The 14,900-nt window shown below is 40.4% G+C and overlaps 1 protein-coding gene across 1 annotated transcript; it reads left to right on the top strand.

Moving 5' to 3' along the window:
• The first annotated feature begins 9,516 nt into the window (after positions 1–9,516).
• On the top strand, positions 9,517–12,055 carry LOC149394168 (UBP1-associated protein 2A-like). Its single transcript, XM_089617118.1, has 2 exons — positions 9,517–10,751; positions 11,801–12,055. Coding segments are annotated over exons 1-2 (1,152 nt in total). The 5' UTR covers positions 9,517–9,600; the 3' UTR covers positions 11,802–12,055.
• Positions 12,056–14,900: the final 2,845 nt, after the last annotated feature.

The raw sequence follows: 14,900 nt of genomic DNA, 5'->3' as shown, positions 1-14,900 counted from the left end.
ACAGTACTGAACCCCGACTACAAAAGAAAAAACAATTTCTGGGAGAGATAAGGAACTGAGAGAAGCAGTAAAAACACTTGTGAATTTTATGTGTGTCTTCGAATGAGAAAATCAAGCCTCAATATATAAAGGCCAATGCTGAGTTGTTTGAAGTTCCAAAACTGTCTAGCCTTCAAGGTAATTACTTGCAGGTTATAACAACCATTTAATACACAGTCTTCAACTCACGGCCAAGTGAACAGTCAAACGTTTTCAGCCTTAATGGCATTATTACACAGCCATAAGGAGTACTTAATGCTCAAAGAGCCATTGGATTGAAGAATCCAAACTGTTGGCTTTAAGTCACAAACGTACGCTCTGTCTCTTCGTCTGGTCGAGCTCGTCTAGTCGAGCTCGTCCAGTCGAACTGACTTCGTCACTAAGTCCAGTCGAGCTCATCCGGTAGAGCTCGTCCAGTCGAGCTGGAGAGACTTCGACACTTAGACCAGTCGAGCTCTTCCAGTCCAGCTCGTCCAGTCGAACTGACTTCGCCACTAAGTCCAGTCGAGCTCGTCCAGTCGAGCTCGTCCAGTTGAGCTCGTCTAGTAGAGCTCGCCTCGTCAAGTCGAGCTGGACCAGTCGAACTCGTCCTATTGAGCTCGCCTCGTCCAGTCGAGCTGGACCAGTCGAGCTCGTCCAATTGAGCTCGCCTCGTCCAGTCGAGCTAGACTGACTTAGTCAGTTCATCCATTCTCAATGTGACTTAAAGCATACTCCACACATCAATTTCTCATTCATTCTAGCTCCGTTTTTGGCAAAATTATAATCGATATTATACCCCATTCCGCAAGGAAGAATAATACGAAAGAGTTATCAAATTCCATTGAGTGGACCCCACTCAAAATTTTGCCTAAACTCAGCAGCTTAATAGACAATAAATACTCAATATTGTCCATTTTCTCTCTAGTATTCCAACAATCCCCCACATGAATGAAATTGCATAACGACAACAAAAAGACTCGACACGACTCAATATGGTGATCAGTTCTACGGTCAATACCAGTATAGGATAGGTAGACAAAGTCCTTGAACCTTCCCTCGTAGAAGTATGTCATGTTTACGGACTACTCAGTAGACACGATGTCCTTGAACTGTTAGTCGTTTGTATATAAACGATGAGCATATATCTCGCTGATATTTTCCTGCCACAGGTTTTAGTTCTCATGGTTATGTTCATTTCGGCCCTGAACATGCGCCTGGTTCTGTAAGATTTTCTAAAGAATTACGCCCCTTTAATTCTCTTTCGAAGCGGCCTCACTTCTCTCTCACATAGGTGATCCTTACGACAAAGAGTAATCCGCATTACTCGTTCGGAATCTCAAAGATCCGATTTCAAAGAATCATTAAAAGCACAATGCTTAGCCTCTTACGGGTGTCACTGATTTTATCATAGGAATAGGACCGGGGTTTTCCCCCACAGTGACCTCACTTCATTCTAGCAGTTAGGTTGTCCCTTTGAACCAAGTTCTTGGGATCTCCAGTCATCATGGTTGGGTTTCCTTTGCTAAAACTTTTATTTCATGGGCTTTAGTCCCATTCCTATTGACATCTTCTCTACTTGGTCCCTATTTCACCCATTGGTTAGCGGATCCGCAATATTGTCTTTGGACCTTACATAGTCAACACTTATGACTCCAGACGAGAGAAGTTGTCTTATGGTGTTATGTCGTCGACAGATATGTCTAGACTTACCATTATACATAACACTTTGTGCTCTACCAATAGCAGATTGGTTATCACAATATATACATATTGCAGGCACGGGTGTTATCCAATTTGGAATATCCTCTACGAAGTTTCTTAGCCACTCAGCTTCTTCACCACACTTATCCAAAGCAACAAACTCAGATTCCATCGTGGATCTAGTTATCACGGTTTGTTTTGAGGATTTCCAAGACACAGCTGCACCACCTAAAGTGAATACATATCCACTTGTGGCTTTAGAGTCTTGTATATCAGATATCCAACTCGCGTCAGTGAAACCTTCAATGACTTCGGGATGTCTAGTATAGTGTAGACCATAATCACGAGTAAATCGTAAATACCTCAGTACTTTCACGATTGCTTTCCAGTGCTCAGAGCTTGGATTACTCGTGTATCTCGCAAATCTACTTACAGAGTAAGCTAAGTCAGGCCTAGTACAATTCATCAAGTACATTAGACTTCCTATTATTCTAGCATACTCGTTTTGAGACTCGTTATCTCCTTTATTCTTAGACAAATGGTGACTAGCGTCGATAGGAGTTCTAGATACTCCACTATCATTCTTTGCAAATTTGTCTAGAATTTTATCAACATAGTGTGATTGACTCAAAACAAGCCCATTTGATGTTCTTTTAATCTTGATCCCCAAGATAACATCGACTAATCCCAAATCTTTCATATCAAATCTCGAATTCAATATATCTTTTGTGGATTTAATCATGCTTTCCTTGCTCCCAACAATAAGCATATCATCTACATATAGACACAAAATTACATAACCGTGTTCGGTCGTTTTAATGTAGACACACTTGTCACACTCGTTGATCTTGAAGCCATTTGACATCATTACATTGTCAAATTTTTCATGCCATTGTTTTGGGGCTTGTTTGAGTCCATACAATGACTTAATCAATTTACATACTTTCCTCTCTTGCCCATGTGCTACACACCCATCGGGTTGGTGCATATAGATCTCTTCTTCGAGATCACCATTTAGGAAAGCAGTTTCGACATTCATTTGATGGATTTCAAGGTTGCGCAAAGTGGAAATGGCTATAATCAATCTTATAGATGTTATTCTCGTCACGAGAGAATATGTATCAAAATAGTCAAGACCTTCTTTTTGACTATAACCCTTAATTACAAGTCTCGCCTTGTATTTATCAATTGAGCCATCCACTTTCATCTTCCTTGTGAAGATCCACTTAGAACCAAGAGTTTTACTTCCAGGAGGAAGGTCAACTAGTTCCCACGTGTGGTTATGCATTATTGAGTCAATTTCACTTCTTATGGCGTCCTTCCATAAGTGACCCTCGACTGAATTTACAGCCTCTTTATAACTTAGAGGTTCGGCCTCTAACATATAGGTAAGGAAATCAGATCCAAATGACTTCTCCACCCTAGCTCGCTTACCTCTTCGAGGTTGTTCAGATTCTATCTCATCCTCGGATTCCTCATCAAAATCTTGAGATATATCTTCTATATTCTCAAATTGTTGATTTGACAAACTCGGCTCATCTTCCTTAGTCTTATACGGAAATACATGTTCAAAGAACGATGCATTTTTAGACTCAATAATAGAACCTTCGTTTATATCAGGATTCTTAGATTCGTGTACAATGAAGCGATAAGCCTTGCTATGATGTGCATAGCCAATGAATACACAATCTACGGTCTTCGGACCGATCCTCATCCTTTTAGGTGCGGGAGCCAAAACCTTGGCCAAGCACCCCCACATTCGCAAGTATTTGTAGGAAGGCTTCGTTCCTCTAAATAATTCAGACGGGGATTTATCCTCTTTCTTTCGAGGTATCTTATTCAAAAGATAATTCGCAGCCAAAATGGCTTCCCCCCACATTTCTTGTGGTAACCCCGAGCTTAGCAACATTGCATTCATCATCTGTTTGAGAGTCCGGTTCTTTCGTTCGGCAACGCCATTCGATTGAGGAGAATATGGTGGAGTGACTTCATGAATAATTCCATGTTGAGCACAAAATGTACCAAATGGTTCCACATATTCACCTCCACGATCACTATGCACCGTTTTAATCTTTTTACCAAGTTGATTCTCAACTTCCAATTTGTATATGGTAAATTTCTCAATTGCCTCATCTTTGCTTTTAAGCAAATACACATAACAATACTTCGTACTATCGTCAATAAAAGTCACAAAGTATTTGTTACCACCTATCGTAGGCATGAATTTCAAATCGCATAAATCGGTATGGATTAATTCAAGTGACTCACTTTTCCTTTCAACACTATGAAAAGATGTTCTCGTTAATTTGGCTTCAACACATATCTCACATTTGTGTTTAGAATCAATATTAAATTTTGGAATACAATCCAAATTAATTAATTTGCGCAAAGTATCATAATTCACATGACCAAGTCTACCATGCCACAAATTAGATGACTTAAGCATATACGCAGAAGAGGAAGCATTCTCATTATCATTCTTGCCAGTAATGGCGATTACATTCATCTTCCACATATTATCTTTGTTATAGCCTTTACCCACATACATCCCATTTTTACTAAGAACAATCTTTTGAGATTCAAAAATCATCTTAAACCCATGGTTACAAAGAAGAGTTCCAGAAATGAGATTCTTCCTAATGTCGGGCACGTAGAGAACGTTGGTGAGCTTCATTTCTTTCCCAGAGGTCATTTTGAGGATGACATGGCCAATCCCCATGACGTCGGAGGTGGCCAAATTTCCCATAAACAGCTTCTCCCCAGTCGGGCGCATGTCGAGCGAGCAAAACGCGGTTTTGTCGGAGCAAACATGGCGGGTAGCTCCAGTGTCTAACCACCACTCCTTGGGGTTTGAATCGACCAAGTTTACTTCGGAGACCACGGCGACGAGAAATTGGTCATCTTTCTCGGTCTCGACGGCATTCGCCTTACTCTTCTTCTTCTTTTGCGGCTTTCGGCAATCCGCGGCGCGGTGACCTTCTTTGTCGCAGTTGAAGCACTTTCCAACAAACTTTTGTTGGTTCTTCTTCTTGAAGGCAGCCCCTTTAGCCCCAAACTTGTTGGCGGGCTTCTTGCCTCTCGAGCTTTCACCATGCTCGACGATGTTGGCTCTCTCGGACGTGGTTTTGAACCTCTTGTCGGAGCCACGGTTGTCTTCCTCTATGCGAAGGCGAACCGCCAAATCTTCAAGACTCATTTCCTTTCGCTTGTGCTTAAGGTAGTTCTTGAATTCCTTCCAACCCGAAGGTAGCTTCTCGATGACGGAGGCAACTTGGAAAGACTCGCTAATTGTCATTCCTTCGGCTTGAATCTCGTGAAAGATAAGTTGTAAATCTTGCACTTGACTCACGACCGTCTTATTGTCCACCATTTTGAACTCGAGGAAGCGGCCCACTATGTACTTCTTCGAGCCCGCGTCCTCGGTCTTGTATTTCCAATCTAGTGATTCCCAAAGCTCTTTCGAAGACGCCTTGGAACTATACACGTTGTATAGGGAGTCCGCTAGACAATTCATCACATAATTCTGACACAAATAGTCAGAATCCTTCCAAGCGAGAAACGCCATTCTCACTTTCGGATCGGTCTCGTCCTCTTGGAGAGTCGGAGGATCGTCGGTCAAAAACCGTACAAGACCAATGGTGGTCAAATAAAATAGCATCTTTTGTTGCCATCTTTTGAAGTTCAAGCCATCGAACTTCCCCGGTTTCTCGGCCGGCATCATTACGGGAGGCCCTCGGACCGCGCCCGCATTTTGAACAAGACCCGCGGGTCCGTTCACGGCCATAGCCGCCATCGATTGAACAAGACCCTCGGGTCCGTTCCCGACCGAAGCCTCTGCCAAGTTTTGCACGACGATGCTCGGGTTTGAGGCGTTGGTCGTCAATACCTCCACGTTGGAAGGCAGCGGGATGATCGGATTCCCCGACGCATCCACTCCGTTCACAAAGGTGGTGTTGTTGTTGTTTTCCATTACTACAAAAGAAAACACCCAAATTAAATTGTTGAAACAATCAACACAAAAATTAAAAACGAAAACTCCTTCCACGAGCAAGCTATCTAAGAGCAGATATTACTTTAAGATTGTTAGATATATTACTAGAAAAATATTTATTTTTTCTGGAAAATAAAAACTGACAGCTTGAAGAAAAGAAAAAGAACTACAACACAACACAATTATGAACAAAGAATATAAACAAAAAGAAGCCAAGTCGAGGACCGTTCGACGGTCTCCTTAAAGTAATATTGCCCTCCCCGTGGGTGCCGAAAACGACGAGTAATTTACCTCCCAGGATACAACGGCGGAATGAGAAGAGGTTGCACCAAACTAACTTCCCCGGCGAACTAAACCTGTAACAGTACTGAACCCCGACTACAAAAGAAAAAACAATTTCTGGGAGAGATAAGGAACTGAGAGAAGCAGTAAAAACACTTGTGAATTTTCTATGTGTCTTCGAATGAGAAAATCAAGCCTCAATATATAAAGGCCAAGGCTGAGTTGTTTGAAGCTCCAAAACTGTCCAGCCTTCAAGGTAATTACTTGCAGGTTATAACAACCATTTAATACACGGTCTTCAACTCACAGCCAAGTGAACATTCAAACGTTTTCAGCCTTAATGGCATTATTACACAGCCATAAGGAGTACTTAATGCTCAAAGAGCCATTGGATTGAAGAATCCAAACTGTTGGCTTTAAGTCACAAACGTACACTCTGTCTCTTCGTCTGGTCGAGCTCGTCTAGTCGAGCTCGTCCAGTCGAACTGACTTCGTCACTAAGTCCAGTCGAGCTCATCCGGTCGAGCTCGTCCAGTCGAGCTGGAGAGACTTCGACACTTAGACCAGTCGAGCTCTTCCAGTCCAGCTCGTCCAGTCGAACTGACTTCGCCACTAAGTCCAGTCGAGCTCGTCCAGTCGAGCTCGTCTAGTAGAGCTCGCCTCGTCAAGTCGAGTTGGACCAGTCGAACTCGTCCAATTGAGCTCGCCTCGTCCAGTCGAGCTGGACTGACTTAGTCAGTTCATCCATTCTCAATGTGACTTAAAGCATACTCCACACATCAATTTCTCATTCATTCTAGCTCCGTTTTTGGTAAAATTATAATCGATATTATACCCCATTCCGCAACGAAGAATAATACGAAAGAGTTATCAAATTCCATTGAGTGGACCCCACTCAAAATTTTGCCTAAACTCAGCAGCTTAATAAACAATAAATACTCAATATTGTCCATTTTCTCTCTAGTATTCCAACAAAGGAAACACATGTTAACAAGTTAAATGTGGTTAACAAGTTAACGAGTGTTTTCATAGCCTTGTAGTTGTTATTATTGGAGTAAATATTTGCGTTCGGGTGGAATTGTCTTTATGATTTTGGCCGAACACCACTTCTGTTTTTTATTAGAACAAAACGTTATAGACAATAAGGTGTTGGTGCGTGGAGCCTAATCAATCGTTGAGTTGAAGACCTTTCGACGATGATTCGTGGATCGACGATTATTCGTGGATTGACGATGATGGTATTTTGAGAATTTTAGGCATGTCTATTAGTTCTAACATTTCTTTTATAAATATCTTATACCCCGATTGTATGCGGAGAGCGTAAGAGAGTTATAAACGCAATTTCTCATGAATTTAAGTTTAGTGAAATCTGCAGTGGTAAAGTGGATGTAACTTTCGCATTGAAAGTGAACCACTATAAATCTGTGTGTGTTATTTGCGCTTTGCGTATTATTCGTTTTCTGGTTTTAGGTCATATTTGGGGATCAAATCCTAACATAAAGACTAGAAGTTCCAACCTCCATGGACATAAATTTGAAGATCAAAGTCGAAAAATTTTAGCTCCTAGAAAGGAAAAAAAAAATCATGGACACGGCTTATACCTAGCTCCACAACTACCTCCATATTTTATGAGAGATGAATTTAAGCCAATTAAGATGGATAAGACGGTCTAGTTTAACAAATCAGAAAACATCAACGGACAATCTCGGAAACATACCCTTCTGGATTATACTAGTGACTTTCTATCTCTTTACGAAATTAGAATTATCGATTCGAAGACTCACAAGAACAAAACTTTCGGTAGATCTATTATGGGGGGTGGGAAAATAATCTTTTTGGCCTTCCGCTCTAGGGAGTCAGAACCGAATTGCCGACCCTTTCAAGGTTTATTAATAGAGTTTTGTAACTCATTAGGCCATATCAAATATCACATTTTCAATATAGTCAACGTTTGGAAACTTCGTTAAAAAAATAGTCAAATTGATGAGTTGGCATATGATTCGATGGGTTAAAATTCCAATTTTTGTGTCTTTAACATACTTGGCGGTTACTAGTTTTTTAAAAGGGTAGTTTAAAAATAATTACGTAATGTTTATTAGGCCACGTATTGTTCCTATTTTGTAGTACTCAGTTACCATTTTTTAAAATTTGTTGACTCAAATATTATGTGCTCAATATTTTTGTTTTTCATATCTTTTTTTTAATAGAAAATATTGAGTTCAGAAAAACATGGGGCTTGAAAAGCTAATTATTTCCGTGAGATATCAACTTATTGTTATGTTTATTTCTTTTGTTCGACGTTGTTATGATGTGTTCCTTCCTTTCTATAAATATTATGATTATGTACGTACTTAATTAACATTTATTAACGCATATTTATTGCAAAATGTGAAGTCCAATACTCCCATTTGTTTACAGTTATTAACTACAAAAGTATTTACAGTTATTAACTATGAAAAATGTTTTTTTTTTTTGTTTTGTTTACAGAGAACGGCGATACAAGTGGAAACAAAATCGCGAATTCAAAGAGAATCGCAAAAATAAGGCTATATTATTTTAAGTGGCAGAAATTCTAAAAATCAGGAACTTTTTTAACACTTGTCATTAATTGATATTTTTATAAATAAATTTCCGATTTTTATTAATTCATTAACACTTGTAATTAATTGTAAATTTTTAATATTAATTTTCGATTTTATTTTGTTTATTAAGGATATTTAGGTCAAATGTATCTGTTAGTTTAAACGGTTTGGTTATTTTCCACTACGTTTACAAACATTGGCTACATAAAAAATGTATAGTTTGTTTTTTGCTATAAATCTAGAGCGTACTTATTAATACTTGAGGCCAGACGGGACCGCCTCCAAGCAAGATGGATACCCCCAAGTTGCGACCACTACAAGCTCAACGTCGATGCTTCAATTCATAAATCTTCAAACTACTTTGGAATTGGAGCCGTGATTTGCAACTCTTCTGGACTAGTTATGGCTGCATTGGCTCAAAATCTTCCAGGCAAATTCACGATCAAAGAAGCTGAAGCTCTCGCTCTCGCTCTCCGCTATGGCTTATCTTGGATTTTGAAAGTGTTTCTGCCTATCCACATTGTGGAGTCAGATGCTAAGATTGTGGTACAAGCTCATGAGAAGGAAACAATCTTCAAGAATGACTTTATTCCATTTGTCAGATATATCTAGTTTATTGTCTAACTTTCCAGGAGTAAAGTTGTCTCACATCTATAAGGAAACTAACATGGCAGCTCATGATTTAGCAACTTACGCTCTTTCCATAAATGATGATAAACTCATTTGGTTGGAGGATTACCCTCCTTCGATAGAGTCTGTAATTAATCAAGAATGCTATGATTAATAATAGATTTCTATTTTTCAAAAAAAAAAAAAAAATATATATATATATATATATATATATATATACTTGAGGCGTAATTTTTGAAACTTTTATAAACTTGAGTCCATTTAACGGATAAAGTAAAAGTGAGAGTACGTTATGCAATTAGTAAAAAAAAAAAAAAAAAGAATTGTGGTTCTCATTTCTCAGTGAAACAAATAATTGATCAACCCAATCCGCGACGAACGTTCTGAGACCTTATGCCGTACGCTGCCATGGCTTCCCTCGGAAAGTCTTCAAAGAAGCGCAAGCACGCCAAGAACAAGAAGCAGAACAAATCCCAAACCTCGTCCAAGAAGAAGCCCAAGCCCTCCAAACTCTTCCCCGACTCCGACAACTCCGACGACGAACCCAAACCCGTCTCCGATTCAGACGCCGAGTCAATCTCGGGCTCCGAATCAGATTCCGACTCCGACCTCGAGACGACAGATAACCTCCCCAGCCTCCTGGAGCCGTACACGAAGTCCCAGCTTATCGATCTGATCAGCGACGCGGCGGCGCGCGACGCGTCACTCCACCGGCGAATCCGCGAGTTCGCCGACCGCGACGTGTCTCACCGCAAGATCTTCGTCCACGGCCTGGCCTGGGACGCGACGAAGGAAACGCTAGCGACGTCGTTCGGGCGATACGGCGAGATCGAGGACTGCAACGTCGTCCTCGAGAAAGCGACTGGGAAAGCCAAGGGCTACGGCTTCGTCCTCTTCAAGACTCGCAAGGGAGCGAGAAAGTCTCTCAGAAGCCCTCAGAAGAAGATCAACAACCGGATCGCCACCTGCCAGCTGGCCTCCCTCGGCCCTCCCTCCTCCGGCGGCGCCGGATCCTCCTCCGCCGGCGCCGGATCCGCGTCGTCCAGGAAGATCTACGTCGGAAACGTCCCGGCGGACACGGACGTCGTGAGGTTCAGGGACTTCTTCGCGAAGTTCGGGGAGATCGAGACCGGTCCGATCGGGTTCGACGTTCGGACCGGACGGTCCAGAGGATTCGCTCTGTTCGTGTACAAGACCGCCTCGGGGTTCGAGAGAGCGCTCCGAGAGCCGCACAAGGTCTTCGAGGGCCACAAGCTGCACTGCCAGAAGGCCGCCGAGACCAAGTCCAAGTCCTCCGCCGCCGCCGCAGCGCCGCCGATTCCGGAGCAGGCGATGCCGATGCCGGTGCCGGTCCCGTACCCGCACCACCACCACAGCCTTGCGTACCTCAGCCCGATGATGTACGGCGCCGGAGGAGGGTACGTTCCGGGGATCGGACTCTACGGAGGATATTCCGGTGCCGGTGCCGGACGGAGTGTGAGCTCGCCGGAGACTGGGCTTCAACAGGTCTACTCCAGCAGGACCTACCAGTCTCCCTATATGTGGTAATTGATTAGCTCGTTTCTCGTTCTCTATTGTTTTTGAACGGTCTCCTAGTGCTTTAGGGATCATTGTTTTCTCGAGTTTTAGTTCTTTGATGAACTTTTCTTATTCATTACCTATGGCTACTAGATATTCCATGAGTTGTGCCCTTTTTTTTGTTTTGGTTTTCTTGTTTTCTGTTTTTTGAAGATATTAGAATGAGTTTAGTCTGCTTGAAAGTTGTCAATGCTAACCTAAGCTTTAAGTATAATGGTTCAGCTTGAAGCTTATTTGCTTTGTGATTTTCTGAAGCGCTATCACGTACCTTGTGTATGTAATGGCTTTTTCAGTGGAGAGGTTTTTGTGCATGTCTTTTGAAAACTTTAGGTTCTACCTTTGAAGCCACTCCTATGGTTTTGGTTCTACCTTTTTTTTTTGTTTTGGTTTTCTTGTCTTTTGGTTTTTGTTTTTGAAGATATTAGAATGAGTTTAGTCAGCTTGAAAGTTGTCAATGCTAGCCTAAGCTTTTTAGTATAATGGTTTAGCTTGAAGCTTATTTGCTTCGTGATTTTCTGAAGCGCTATCACGTACCTTGCTTATGTAATGGCTTTTTCAGTGGAGAGGTTTTTGTGCTTGTCTTTTGAAAACTTTATGTTCTACCTTTGAAGCCACTCCTATGGTTTTCCATACATATAATTTCAGTTTCTGTTCGTGGAATTATTGTTATTCCCAAGGTCTTAGATCAGTTTCCTCAGAATTCGTTCAACACTAGCACTTTTTTTTATGATCTATTCTCTGGGTGGTTAGAAGATATATTTTTCATTTACTTTGTTTCATTTTTTATTAACTTATTTGTTTGCGAGCATGGAATTAGTAATCATCTTCCGTCTTCATATTCCTGATTTAATTAAATTGTTTTTATAATTTGCTTCTTATCTTTGCTCTGCTACGTACTCTGGTGCGAATTACTATTTTTACTATCTGCATTTATGTTCTATAGTTGTAATTTCTAATCTATTTTTACTTTTTCATTTTTTTTCCGTCCTTACATTCTCAAGCTTAATATTTGCAGATTAAGTGATGCTGATCTTCAGGGTTGATCATAGTTTATCTGGGGCAAAATGTTAATACCGCGAGTGTTTTTGCTCACAGGGTAGTACCAAACATTTTGATTCTCTTGTAGTTTTCTGTGACATTGATGTTCTAAACCAATATTTAAAAAAAAAAAAAAAAACCTGTCTTCGCTGGAGGTTATGATTTACATTTCTTCTGTATCGTTGTCTTTGAACTGTCTTTTAGTAAAGATTGAGAAGTTGAGTTTTTTTTTGTTTTTTGTTTTTTTCATCTACTTTTACAGGTAGATTGATGTTTTTCTTTTCAATTGCTTTAGTCTTTCTATTTTATTATTATTATTATTCTAATGCTCTCCGCCTCTCCGGTAAATATTTCGACATTCATTTTCATTGTTTTACGGTATTGCTTTGCAGTAAGATCTTAGTAAATAGTTTTGAACACTCAGTATTCTTTGCATCTGCGGGTTCTAAGAGTTTTATTGCTTGCACTGCTTCACATGTGTTTTGAGTTTTAACCAAACCATGGCTCTTGAGATTTAATTCAGTATTTTGATTGAAGACTTTCTAAGAGTTGTCCATTTTGTACGTGTGACCAATAGGATTCTTCTCAACTAAGCCTTCGTTTCAATGACTTTACAGTCTCTGCTAAAGCAATATTTCAGAGCTTTGTTTTCAAATATTATTCTGTAGCTCTTATCCTTGAGATTGTCTGCTATATGAAAAGTATGGCTATATAAAATCTGCAAAGGATTCGGCTATTGAATTCACCAATCTAGATTTATTTTCTCAAGTTGCTTTCTTCGTTTTAGCTATCTCCCGTGTTTTCGGTTTCAACTTATCTTTCGATTTGAGCACCAAGTTGCAAAACCAAATTTCCTGCGCAGATTTCAATCCTAACACTTGTTTCGTTCTCTTCTACGTACAGTCAAGGCTGTCAATTGAAAGTATTGCGGTTTAATATCTAGATAGATTAGTAGTATATTAAATAGTTGTAGTTATAGATACAATATAATAATACGAATAAAAAACTCCGACCTAAGTTCCATGTCATAGACTCGTAGGAAGCTTCAAAATTTTATCCTGATCATGTATGATTTTTAGTTCGGCTTTGTTCATCGCCATGTTCATTAGTCATCGTCATGTTCATATAATCCCTACTACCAAACAATCAAGACCTAACATGTAATAGCAAATGCCGAAGGGAATTTATTGGCTTTTATTTTTACTTATTTTTCTTCTCATGTAACATGATGAACTACCTTTAACAATTGTTGGTATTTTAGACGGACTATGGGTTAGTGTGAAGGTGTGACAAAATATCTTCTCATCATTCTTTCTAAATAGACCCCCCAGATCTACAATAAAGCATTCAAATGAAAGAAAAATAAAACTCATTTTTTCTTCTTGTTCCTCCTCCTCTCTCTCTCAACGCAATCATCGTCATTTTTCATCTTCCCAGAGTTCGCAGTTGAAGCCTCTTCTTCTTCGTCCTCTTTACTCTTCTTCTTCTTTGGCTTTGGCTTCAGCTTCGTCTTTCTCTTTTTCTTCTTGGGCTGCTCTTCCTCTTCGGAACTTGACAGATATTTGAGGTAGAGTTTGAGGGCCATATTGTTATTAGCGATGACTTGTCGTATAACTTTCTCTTCGAGTAACCTGTCGAACTCGTCGTCTGAAGATGATGATGATGATGATGACGAATTTGTGAAATGTAGAAGATTTCTGATATTGAGATCCATGGTTTGAGATTGTTTGTGAGAGAGTCAGTTAAGGGTTTTACTTTTCTTTGGTCGAGTCATGGCTTTTAATTCGGTCAAAGAAAAAAAGAGGCATGTCGATAAGGTTTGAAACACATCTAACGGATTTAAATGACCTTGAAATCTATCTAATGGTCCACTCTCGGACAGGGCAGATTTAATCCTCACTCCTCGGACAAAGTGTAAGTCTGAACTTTATCTATATATCTAATATAATATCTAAATGAAACCCCAAATACTGTTGCAGGAACAGAAGTCATTTTGTATATTTTTGAGCTATTTTATGCATTAAAGTGCGGGTCCCACCGGAATCGCCAAAAGATCTTTCTCTATACTAAATCTGGCCTAATGGTAGCGGGACGTGACGGAATCCCCGCTACCGTTAGGCACAGTAATGGGAGCGGGACTCTCGTTACTGGCAATGGGATGGGACGAGAGTCCCGTTAATCCGATTCCCGTCCCGTCCGACTAACGGGACCGGGACTCCCGTTAGTCCCGAGTTTTTTTTTTTTTTTTTACGGCTTTTTTTTTAAACGTTGGAATGGAGCCGTTGGACTCAAATTCTGCCGAAATTTTTTTTTTTTCTCATTTATTTCTAAAATCTATAAATATCTCTCAATTCATTCATTTTCTTCACACCTTTCTCTCAAACTCTCTCAAATTCTCTCAATCTCAATCTCAAATACTTTACAAACGCTCTTGATTTTAATCTCTAATACTCATTACCGCTTTCAATTTTTCATGGCATCCTCATCCCACAACCGAGGAGGTAGAAGGGGAAGAGCTTCCCGAGGTGAACGAATGCACCGTTTTGAAGAAAATTGGTTGCACTTGTCTCAAAACGCCCCCGACCCAACCACCCAATACTTTTTCGATCCAAATTATGTTGCTCCTACTTTCAACCATTCGGAATTCACCGAAATTCCAAACACTCAAATGCCATATTACCCTCAAATGGATCCCGAGCAAGCTTATCAAGCTCAAATTCCGCCATCCGAAGTGGCTTTTCAAGAATTTCAAGTATTCGAGCAACATTATCGTGAATCCCAAAATCCAAATGAAGAAGAAGATGACGATGAAACCCAAAATCCAAATGAAGAAGAGGAGGAGGAAGAGGAAGAGGAAGAAGAAGAACAAGTTCCACGACATCGACAACGTGAACAACAAGAGGAGACCCAACAACGACGACAACGACGAGCACGACAAGAACAACAACAATATGAATGTGCTCAACAACAACAACCACATCAACAACAACCACCACGACGTCGTGCTAGGTCTGTTGTGTGGACCTTCTTTGAAGAGGTGATTGCGAACGGAGAAAAAACCGGAAAATGTCACAGTT

The sequence above is a fragment of the Urtica dioica genome, chromosome 6, assembly GCF_054948205.1.
Source record: "Urtica dioica subsp. dioica isolate 48M chromosome 6, U.dioica_male_clone48M_v1_H2, whole genome shotgun sequence".
Classification (NCBI taxonomy): Eukaryota; Viridiplantae; Streptophyta; class Magnoliopsida; order Rosales; family Urticaceae; genus Urtica; species Urtica dioica.
This window is presented reverse-complemented; position numbering and strand designations above follow the sequence as displayed.